Raw genomic sequence first — 12037 nt, 5'->3', positions numbered from 1 at the left:
CACGCTAAAATTACTGTTTATTTAAATGGAGTCTGGTGGGTTTGGCATTTTGAGGCTGTTTCTGGTTAAACAAAAAGGATCTTACCCTTTCACAAAAAAAGTCTGTCTCAGTTGGGATACTTTCCATAATGTTGTCAGACACTTCAAATAATAGTCTGAGTCCGTCAGTGGCAAAAACAAGAACTTTTTGTGGCTGTAAATTCGAAAATTGTTGCTCTCATCAGTCACTTAGACATAAAAACATGGGAAGAAACGGTCCAGGTTGAAAAATACCAAAGTTACTCTTTAAAGGGGCTCAATTGTTCTGTGTGTGTGTGTGGTTATGTGCAGCATAATTACTTGTGTGCTTACGCATGTGCCAGTGTGATAAAAGCATAACAGCACGCAGAAATTATGAACAAATTAATCTTTCCCCGTGCCATATGCATAAAAACTCCAATATACCTACCTCGTGATTCAAACTGGAAATGAAAAGACGTCTTTAAAGCACTAATACAGCACTTATGTTTTATTCATGTGCCGTCCTGCAGGTTACGACAGCATTGTGCTGCTCATCTGTGTACCATGGGAAGCAGGGGACTGAAGCCAGGCAGCCGAGCCCCTTCCTGAGTCAGCTCCCCTTTGAAACACACACTGTATGCATATGCAGATTTGACCCGCTGGTTTGGATGATGATTATGTCAAATAGCGGTCTGTGTCCAGAGCATGCTACACAAAGTGATCAAAGAGATGCAGGGGGAAAAAAAAGCAAGCTGTCAGTTTAGGAGGCAAAACCCAGAGACCCAACACTCTTTGTGTTTGGACAGGGACTAGTAAGAGCTTTACGCCGGATGGGAGGACTGGTCCCATACTAATCTTGAGGAAGCAAGGCTTTGTTTCACCACAGTAACCCTGAGTCAGTGTTACCATCAACCATCTCATATGTATCTGTATGTACATGCAGACCTGTGGGCATACTTGCTCAGCTGGATTCATCTTTACAAAGCATCAGTCAAGGTTAATTAATCATACAGTGTGGTGTGATCCCCGATGTAATCTTTTAATAACTGCCGTGCGAGTACCGCTTACTGACTTCTGAATGCAGCACTGTTTGCTTGCAGCAGTCTGTGAAGCCACAGCGGCACGCAACTGTAGGCGACCTTTAGTAGACTCCAGAGTGAGCATAAACATTGTGATCAACCAGAGATCAGTTAGGGATAACATGACTAAGTGTCTGGGTTGTTGGGGCCCACGTAGCTTCCCGTAAGCCACCTGATGTGGTGCTATCAGTATTCGCGTCCCGCTGAGTTTTGTTTCCTTGACTGCTCATAATACCGTTCACAGTGGAGTGTGATTGGTAACTAATTAGCCAATATCTAATTATTATGTGCATCCAAGCATAGAGGGTTCATCCATAATTACAGCTTCTCCCATGTACTTTCTTCCCTCCACGTTACACTGTGCGCTGCACATGCATCATGGCATGTGATGACCCACCCCCTACCCATCCACCCATCTGCCCAGCTCCTGCCTTGTCCCCTCAGTGGAACTCCCAGAGAGGGGACGCTCTGAGGCTTTGACCATTCAATCACCCTCTTTTCACTGGTGGTATACAGTAACGCTTTCACACACTGACATACCAAACATGAGCAACACAGCCTCTAACCTCCGACACACTCTCCTCTTGGTACTAAAAAAAAAGGGGCTTTTTCAAGGTCATTGCACATTTAGGGGAGCTCAAAATAGAATCAGACATTGACTAACAGCAACTCTCAGCAGATCCCAAGAGATAGAGAAAGGGGATGGATTAAATTCAGCCTGAACCCCTGTGTGTTTGTGTGTAACTGTAATTACTACCATGCATCAAGCCACAGGGGCAACAAATCTTTTAAGTACTGTAACACACGTACATAACATTTAAATTACCAAGTGATGCGAGCGTACCGTTCCTCTGTTGGTTTATTCATAAATCAGAGAGCTATATTAGAAGATACAGCCCAAAACATAGACACTGATTAGCATTAGCATAAAAGAATCACACAGTAGTCAATCAGAAGTACAATAAGGAGGGTTAGGGTTCATTAAAACAAAAGCATTTTTACCCTGCAGTGGTTGATCAGAGAAAACAGTATGGAAATCTATATTTTGTAGGTGTATGTATAATTCATTTTGAAGCTATTCTATCTGTAATAAATAAGCATTAATTGCGTTTGCATCACTTAACAAAAGCAATAAGAGGTGTAATTATGTGGCTTATGTGATGTTGGACTCATGACGATTTACTGCCCCCTTGTGGCGTAAAGCTGATACTCCAGGTTCACATTTGCCTTCAATAGTTTGGAAACCAATGTAAAAATGAGCAGGAAGTGAAATCCTGGATGAAGACAAGAGTTTATTTCAAATCTCTTGACAGGAATTTATCATTTTTTACATCATAGGTTATCATAAATCATAGATTTCAGGGGTCACATCCTCCTCAACATGTACTACCTGCATTTGTTCACCTCACCAATAAAAACATGAACATAGACATGGACTTTAATTTAAAATTTAAGGCATTTACACCATAAATCGATGCAGAAAAGGCACAAACTGGTGCATAAAATAATCACCAGGAAATGAATTGTCCGATGCTCACAATTTTCTTGCAGAGGACCCTAAATCCCACATGTGCCCCCACAATACTGAAACGAACCCTACTCCCTTGGTGTTTTATTATTATCTATATTTAAATTGAACAACTAAAAAGCAAAAGCAATGCAGCTAAACACAGGAGTTACATAATAATTTGCCAAAGCAGAGTGAATACATGCACTGTAGCTAACACAGAATAACTGATACAGGTTACACACACATGTTGCTAGATTACACAGAAATAACTAAATAAATGCAGACTTACTGTACTTATAATTGTTTGGATAAATGATAAAGTACATAAAGTCAACTCAAATAGAAAAAGAAAAAAATATATACATACTGCACATATGTATTATGATCTCCAAACTATACATACTAATAAGGTTATCTATTTAGTCCATAAAATGGATATATAATATATATTCTACCTGCTGCTCCTTCATTTATACTAGTACATCATCAAGCTGTCGCACAGCTGTGTATGTGGTACATTTTCTGACAGGTTTTCGGACCACCCGATTCTTTGGTCAAGCCATGCACTTAAAATTCAATCTCCCATGTAAAGTAATAAGTGATCTGAGCCATCTGATTGGCAGATCAAATAAATGAATAGGCTGAAAACGCCGCATAGACAACACCAATTTCCATCGGGATTGTCTCATTTTTTTCTTTGATGCAAAACGTGTCGCTGAACAATTTGAAGATGTTGCAATTATATAAAATAAGGTACACAGGGGTTGGAAATAATGTGTCTTCTAATACTGTGAGAAAAGACAACTTGCTCATTAAGAGAGCAAAGCATCATGGGATGAAAATGATTATTTAAACAAAACGTTTTGGACTTGACCACAAAGGAGCTGTCAGTAAATGTACCACATACTCTATCTTGTATTTATAATATATATATAAGAGATAATTATCATCATTATTATTATTATTATTATTATTCAGTTTATATGTTGACCACAGTTTTTGATCTTGGGTGTTGACTCCACGTCAGTGTCCTGCAGAAAACAAAACAATCGCCACATCAGAGCCAAACAACATAAAAAGAGCATTTTAACAGAAATAATAACTCATACACAGAATGCTTCCTTACTTACCTGTGCACTAGAGCACCTGCTGACCTGGTCTGAAGCTGCGGCTCCACCTGTCATGTCAAAACCTTGGGAGGCAGCTCTGGAGACAGAAACAACAAGGAATGGAGACATGAGCCTCTGCACAGGAACAGCAAAGATCAGTTAATGCTCACTCTCTGAGCAGACGTCAGGCAAGCTCTGAAGTTCAGATTGGCCCTTCACATTTGGGATGGAAGTTGCTGGGGGGGGGGGGTTGGGCAGTTCATAAAGTTACTCCTGACAGCTGTCCAAACAGCAGCAACAGGCAAAGTGAAACAAAGTATTAAGGGAAGTTGGAGACTGACAAGCGACAGAGATTTCTCTGTGGGCTCAGTTATGAGTGCAGAGTGACAGAGAGCAAGAGGCAGTCTCACCCATGATCTGACAGCAGCGGCTGTACTTCCCTCCCGTGATCTTCACGACCATGACCACCATGAGTCCATCCACTGGGCTCCTTCATGATCCTGGGGAAGAATTCACAGCCATGATCAGCTAACAGATGGGCATAGACGGCATCAATCTATAGTTTGACTTGACTTTCCAGGATGAACTTGTTGGTTCCCCGCCTTTTTCCTTAAGGGAACCCTTATCTATCATTAAGTAAACTGATGACCTCTCACTCAGTGACATGTTTTATGGATATTTCACATTATATTCAATGCAGAATGATGACAGTAAAAAACAGGTGATAAACTGTACAATTAACCCGAACAGTGAATGCAATGACTGCAGGATGGTTGTTGTAAAACGAGCAATTTAAATGCATTTTGAGCCAATTATTTCCTGTGAATGTTGCATCAGAGACGAGATTTCCTGATGTTTTAAGTAACTTTTTATACGGTTGTGTGTCAATATAACTCATGTTCAGGTCTGCCCTTATCTGTGAGATTTTTTTTGATAATCTAAACTTATAAAAAAAAAAAAAAGATTTGAAACAAAAATAGTGCTGAGATATAGGCCTACTGTATTTTTTTTAAGGTTTCTTACACCCCTTAAATTCAAAAAGGCCTTGTAACACACTGTGAAGCTTTGGTGACCCCTAACGGAGGTCAGGACCCGCAGGTTAGAAACAACTGATTTAGGAAATAATAATTTTATCTGTCAGCCATATTATATGAAAATATTGTCCTTAGTTTTGCCACCTTGTGGAGTTTGGGTTTGGGCATGCTGGTTTGCTGTTTAATGATAATTTTTACAAATTGATGCTGCGTACTTTCATCTCTCTTCTTCCTTGCTTTCATTATATTTTATCACTTTGAATTTTTTTGTATTTTATTTTTTCATAATTTGCATCCTAAATGAAGGCTAATATAACCTGTAGGTTGCTGTGAAGTAATTACATTTAATACAACAATAATTTTGTATTGAACAACTAGTTCTACTAAGAACTGATTAACCTATGTAGGCTATACATAATATACATTTATAATCACACACTTTAACATTACTTAAAAGAGTCATAAATGCAATGCAACTCTATCACAGTATGATATTTCCAATTATCTCTACAGACTTACTGAACAACGTCCTTGTCTTTATTATAACGCACTCCTCCTGGATCGTCCCTCAAGCTCCTGAGGCAGACAGGTACAGTCATGGTAAATAATAGTGTTGATTGAATTAAAAAAAAAATCATAATAAACACACAGACAATACATCAAACACCAAAAGCTCACCTGTGCATGGCTCGACGATTAGCGGCTCCGTTAACGTCAGGGGCACTTACGTCTCCACTGCAATACAAAGGCAAGATAAGAATCACACTGAATCTCTTCTGAGAGTTCTCATCCAATGCTTGCCCAGTTAAAGGGCCATTTCACATAAATCCTCAAATGAAATTAGACACAAGCAAAACTAAACAATTCTCATTCTCACTTTTCAGCCAGCTCGATTCCCCCGTTGCTCAAGTTGTGGTCCAGACTAAAGGATTGAGGAGTCGTGCCATCAGCATTGAGATCAATACTATGGAGACAAAGGTAGCTTTTAGCAGATTACAGTCTAGACTTCCAATTGCTCTTTAAAAAGGCTAAAAAGAGGTCAGAGTGGATCAAGATGTTTCATTGTTAACCCGGCCTAACCTGTGAACAAGCACATTTCCAAGTGTGTCATCATGCTCGATATCATTTTCACCACATCCACGCAGACCAGAGGCAGACATTACACTCGTTCTATAATGACAAAGAAAGAATTGTTGTTTTGAGCTTCACGAATCTGTACTGAAAGTAGCTTTTGAATTTTTAGCTCACCTCTTAACACCATTCTGCTGAGTCCCTGAATCACCAGCTGTGACCTCCTGGATAGAGTCACATTCGGCAGCACTGAAAATGTCAAGTTAAAATGAGTTAAGTTTTTAACTTTAGGCAGGCAAAATTGTTTTACTATTGACCAACTGTGTGTTAATATAGTGCATTTATGTGTGCAACAGTGGCAGCTGAAACATACGAGAAAAAATGAGACTGACCCAGTTTCTAGTTCCTCTCCTCTCTCTGCAGGGGAATTCTTTCTGAGACAACCGCCAGTCCGTAGGTAACTTACAAGCTCAGGAACTGTAGCTGCACCGTGCTGCTTCCTGACACAAGAGAGAAACAACAAACTTTTCTGAACCCACCCAAGACACATAACTAAATGTGCAAAATGACATTAACAATGGATTGTTATTGCAAATAGAACAGAACTCACTTTTTCCATCGACTGTAACAGCAACAAAGCATCCCAACAATCCCAAAGATCACGAGCACAAGTGGTACACCGACTGGACAACAGACAAATTGCCAAGATGTTATCATCAAATATCCATTAGAGTTAATTTACAGCAAATTAATTCACAGTATTGCCAGCATAAATGTTGTGAAGCACTTTGGTGTAACTCAGAATAAACATTCACTCACTGATGAGGTACCGATACCATGTTGGTGAATCATCGGGCTCAGGTCTTTTCAACTTCCCTGTTAAAGAAAAAGAGTCATGGGGTGTCGGTGGCTTAGTGGTAGAGCAGGCGCCCCATGTACAAGGCTGTTGCCGCAGCGGCCCGGGTTCGACAAAGAGTCACTTTTGAAATGTAATAGCTTGTAGATTACTAGATTAGAGGAGCAGCTCACAAATGGCTCAGTAACTTTCTTGAAAACAGACATCAATATGTACAAATAAACAATAATGAGTATGACTTGTTGAGGGTTACATGTGGAGTTCCACAAGGGTCAGTGCTGGGTCCAAAATCGTTTATATTGTACATAAATGATATTTGAAATGTGTCCAAGTTGTTTAAGTTTGTTTTGTTTGTCGATGATACAAATTTGTTTCCAGACTGTATGCAGAGGTTGTTTCAAATAAGAGAAGACCAAAACAAATGTAAAACAAAGATGTGTTTCAGAACGGGGAGTAAATTTGTGGTATGGGTTCGAAACAGAAATGAAAGTGAGTAATGCACACATTAGATTTAAAAAAAATATTGAAACATAAGATGATTAACAAACATAAAACTTAAGTATTAACACAAAAGTGCACATGAAATGTGTTTGGGATATTTGGGCAGACAATAGGCCTATATACTGGATATATACTTAGTCCTGTCAATTTCTTGTTGCTCTGTATAACTTAAAAGAAGCTGATACAAACAATGAATGTTAAAAGGGTAGGTGTAATAACTATTTTAATTACGTCATCAAAGTACTTTTTTTTTTTCTTTTCTTTTCTTTTTTAAAGATTATTTTTGTGGGCTTTTGCCTTTAATGGATAGGACAGTGTGTGAAATGGGGAGACAGAGAGAGAGTGGGGACTGACACGCAGCAAAGGGTTGCAGGCCAGACTCGAACCCACGACCGCTGCAGTGAGGCAATGCCTCTGTACATGGGGCGCTGGCACTATCCACTACACTACCGACGCCCCCAAAGTACATTTAATTACTTTTTGATCACCTCCTAACACATTTTAAGTCTCTAAAAACATAAATAATGTCGACATTGACAGCATTTTCAATGCTGGTAAACAAGCTTTACACTGTACAGTATAGTTTGAGCCCTCTTCTGATTTCAGGAGGAAAATATAGTTAAATTGTTGTTGCTTAGATCAATGCGCATTGATCTGATTGTCAGATAAGAAGCAGTACAAAAAAAAGACAGACAGAGAGAAGCGAACCAAAACAACATTCAAACTTTGAGCGCACGCTGCCAAATGAATGAAGCCTGTTTGGACGCACACACAGCTCCCTGTAAGCCAACCTACCCTTGTTGGTGTTGCACTCAAATTCGTCCCAACTGCTTTGCTGAGCCGCATCCATTATATTGCCAAAAGAAGGCTTTCCTGCGTGGCAAAAAAAGATGCAAAGGAACAGAATTAATGTTGTAGTCTACCAAGAAGAATCTAATCAGATTCAACCCCCTTTATAATCACCAACATTTTAGTAAATTATTATTTACAACATCTCATTGCCTTACCAGTAATTTTATACTCCATACATGTCTCCTTCACACGCTTCTCTCCCTAAAAGCAAAATCAAAGTCAGTGTTGTGGGAGTGTTGAGTACGTATTTCACATTTACAACAAAGTAAGTCAAAATTATTCAGTTGATTCAATTGATTTATGTACATATTAAAAAGGGGGCAGACTCACATTAGGAAATATACATTTAACCTGCAGGTCCTGGCAGCCTCTTGTCACGACTGTACGGTTGTCAATGCTAATCACTTCACGTGAACACTCAAAACTGTGATTGCCAAGCTCACGATAAGCAAATGGGGTCTGTTGGGAAAATAAGAAACAGCTTACACTGACTGACTGCAGTTATGACAGCAACAAAAAACAGAGCTATTTGTTAGTCTGTCTTAAACTTTCACTTTCTCTTTTGCACCATGCCCTTCTCGCTGTCTCTTTCTTTCTTGAAAAAAACTGAGCAAAGTTACCTTATCATGATCCACAAAAATCTCACTATTCTCAGGACACTGATACTGGAACTCAAATCCATCATCAGTCTTAATGTGGTCGCAGGAAATGTTTCTCTGCTGGCAGCCTGTGAGACAAATTTTTTTTACAGTGTGTCATTATCTTTTAGCTCTATATAAACATCTTAAAATGTCGTAAATGTAAAGGACAGCATAACCCTAACCCCAAAGACTCAAACAAACAGTCCGCTCATACTCCACTCCCGAAAGTAAAGAACAGCCCTAAAAAACAGAAATAACTGAAGATAAACACGTTTACAATGCTCCATGTCTTACCTTGTGTGTTAGTGATAAAGAAAAACACAATCAAAATACTAATTCGACACATTTGAACAGCCAAATTGTCGAATAAAAACGGAGAGGACATACTGCGTAGTTTGACCTAAGACGACTGAGCTGAGTGAGGAAGTTGAAACAGGAAGTGTTGGAAGAAGAATAACGTCATGCAAGAATACTGGTCCTCTCCTTGTCTTATAGTAGTGCGATTTGAAGTTAGTTTCAAGAGAAGTTTTCCTCATATATATATATCAAACTCAATTTATACAATATTGTCCACAGTCTTTTATGTATTGTCTTTGTTGTGCTCATAGTTTAGTCCCTCATCTCACCAACAATGAATTAACACTGAAGTATTAAAAGCAGGATATGTGGGACAGTGCCAGGGTTTAATGTCAAATTATTCAGAGTTATGAATTATTCTTTAAGTATATGACCTTGTAACTCGTCAGCTGAGCTACAATGTCAAAACAGTAGTTTGTAGTTTTTCACAACCAACACAAGGGGAGGCACTTGTCCTACGGGACAGAGACGCACTTTGAACTGACTGCCCTCTTCAGACTGTTGTGAAGAGACTCCGAATCACCACAGGGTTTTGATTTGAATCTAAATAAAGCATAATGAAAGAGAAGTGTCATTAGATAAGCACATCCTGTGGCCCAGTATGGATTCTGCACTGTGGCAGGATGTTTTTACCACTCAGGTGGTTGCATTTGTATTTATGCATGTTAACATTTGTCTTGTGTATATTCCCCTGATGTCTTTGGAGATGGGTCGTGGACAGAGGACGGCAGAGAACAGAGGCCACTGGCTACTCAAAGAGGCCTCTGGCATTTCCCTCTCACACACACATAGACACGCACAAACACACAGTGCAAGGATAAAGCAGAGGCCGCCATGCTGCAGCATGCCTCATTTACACTGCATCCTCTCTGGTCCACCGAGAAAACACAGACCATCGTCTGTGTCACTCAATATGGGTCCCTCTCTATCTCTTCGACTTTAGTCTACTTCCTCCCTGTCTTTGCCGCTCCTTTGCCCTTCCCTGTCTCTCTTACAGTGCGATAGTCCACCAGCATAGTGAGCAGAAAAAGTGCCTCCAAAACACACGCTCAAGTTTCCACCCTAAACATAATTAACACATTGGCTTGATGTGGGAGTAGATATTGAGGCCAAGCTGATTTACTTATTAGCCAATGTGGTGTAACTAACCAGTTTAACTTTGGATCATTCTCTATAGCTTCATCATATTTTGAGGGGGCCGTATTGAATAAAACTGACAGCATCACAACAGGCATGAATGAGGGAGTAAATGGACTTGGCTCAGCTCGCCCTGTTGGGACGCTTTGTGGAAGTGGACTTGTCCAATCATCTGATCCATTTTCCATAGATATCAAGTGACAGTGGGAGGCTTGGATATATCCTACCATCCATCTCCATATCCACAGAGCCCCTGCATAAACAGAGGAGAGGAGCGATGACGCAGGACAGGCTGAAAACACACACAAAGCTCTGAACATGCATGTCCCACGGCCCACACTCCCACAAACACTGTGCGTCCAGTTCTGAAAGGAGGAGTAAATTCCAGCCAGTCTAAACAGGACTTTTAGGGTAAATAATTACAATTCTGCTGCTTTTGAGTCCTCTCCCCATCTGTCTCAACTCTTCCCTTCTTGTTCCACTCATAAGAGCAGCGATGAGAGATAAACAGCTCTCTTCCCGTCTCACTGCCACCCCCTCAATCCCTCATTCTCTGTCCATGTGGATGCGGGCAATGCTCTAAGGGCTTGAAAGGTAGACACTTTTGGCTCTGGTATTTGGAATTTTACAAACAAAAGAAGGACAACAGGAGGAAATGATCCCCCATAAAGTCTGTACAGTTCACCATTATGAACCCCAGTTTAAAACAAAAACTGGGTGCACCATTCAGAGCGTGTGAGTTGTGGAGTCAAAGCTGAGGCAAAGCAACACCCCGAGAATCCTGAGTAGCTCTTAAACAATAGTTCTGGCCGCCCAGAACCCTGCTTGGCTTGAGTTCGAGTAGCTCCACAACCCAGTACAGAGTCGACCGCAACCAAAACAGCATATAGAAGCCAGGAGTGACTCCTTTTAAGAAAACAGTATCATGTTCACACCCTGACGGTGAGTATTTTAGACTTTCTTTTTTAGATAACAAATGTTCTAGTTGTATTATTCATGCAGAGAGCAACACCACAGGCAATTACATGGCATTTTCCCTGAACCCCAACCTTAGAAGTGATTGAACCGTGGCTAGGAAAAGCATCGAGTCACTAGGGGTGCTTTCAAGTAAAATGGTAATAAGCATAATCCCTCACTCTGAGTGCAAGACCAAAGGAGCAGTGAGTTTAGAGAACGGCAAATCGTGCTGGGACTGTAACAGACACTTTGGTCTGTCCATTCGGCTCAGTATGAAGCCTGAAACCCCCACTGGCGCAGGTTGGATATCACATAGGGACATCTACACACTGCCAGCACAGGAAGCACACCAACGCCAACACACTCTGACATTCTTACTCACATATAATGATGGGCAGACCAAGTCTTTTCACAGTATTGGTTGCTCTGAATAGACAAACGTAAATATATTAAACCTATGGATGGATTACTGAACGGGCGTACCAGGCACAGGCCCTGGGGCCCAAAGTGTGAGGGGGCCCCCTTGCTTTAACCTACATACTTTCACTCAAATTAACATGTACCGATCAGGGAGAGACCCAACATGAACACAAAGAGACACAAAATACCACAGAGACATCAAATAACCACAAAGAGACACAAAAAGACAACAGAGACAAAAACCGACCAAAAAAGACAACAAATGATGACAAAGTGAAACGAAACCACAAAAAGATGCCATATCACCACAAAGTCTGTGGGTCTTGCTCCAATGTATGAGGAGTGGTGGGGCCTTTGCATATCTGTACTCAAGGGCCCACTGTCTAATAATCTGCCCATGACCAAACCTTTCCAGTTTTGATACTTCTTGTATATACGCAGCTTCTCTGTGACACCCTGTTATAGTACATACATGACTGACAGCTAGTGCTGCCTGCCCCACAAATCTTCTCT

The 12037-nt window shown here is 40.5% G+C and overlaps 1 protein-coding gene across 1 annotated transcript; it reads right to left on the bottom strand.

Moving 5' to 3' along the window:
* Positions 1–2351: 2351 nt before the first annotated feature.
* LOC126405223 (uncharacterized) lies at positions 2352–9073 on the bottom strand. Its single transcript, XM_050068856.1, has 16 exons — positions 8948–9073; positions 8633–8739; positions 8343–8471; positions 8168–8213; positions 7956–8033; positions 6623–6679; positions 6414–6486; positions 6196–6303; positions 5981–6052; positions 5813–5902; positions 5610–5696; positions 5411–5467; positions 5252–5308; positions 4109–4198; positions 3720–3795; positions 2352–3620 (listed from the first exon to the last, which is right to left on the bottom strand). The coding sequence occupies exons 1-16, from the start codon at positions 9036–9038 to the stop codon at positions 3564–3566; spliced, it is 1275 nt and encodes a 424-aa protein (XP_049924813.1). The 5' UTR covers positions 9039–9073; the 3' UTR covers positions 2352–3563.
* Positions 9074–12037: the final 2964 nt, after the last annotated feature.

This window comes from Epinephelus moara, chromosome 18 (genome assembly GCF_006386435.1).
Source record: "Epinephelus moara isolate mb chromosome 18, YSFRI_EMoa_1.0, whole genome shotgun sequence".
In the NCBI taxonomy this organism is placed as follows: domain Eukaryota; kingdom Metazoa; phylum Chordata; class Actinopteri; order Perciformes; family Serranidae; genus Epinephelus; species Epinephelus moara.
Note: the sequence above shows the minus strand (reverse complement) of the source record. Positions and strands in the feature narration are given on the sequence as shown.

Excerpts from the sequence above, each read along its gene's own strand:
- LOC126405223 (XM_050068856.1), bottom strand. The coding sequence starts at position 9,038 with ATGTCCTCTCCGTTTTTATTCGACAATTTGGCTGTTCAAATGTGTCGA. Across the intron at positions 5,309-5,410 it reads AATCGTCGAGCCATGCACAG|GAGCTTGAGGGACGATCCAG; the intron begins GTGAGCTTTTGG and ends TGTCTGCCTCAG. Across the intron at positions 3,796-4,108 it reads CCGCTGCTGTCAGATCATGG|AGCTGCCTCCCAAGGTTTTG; the intron begins GTGAGACTGCCT and ends TTCTGTCTCCAG.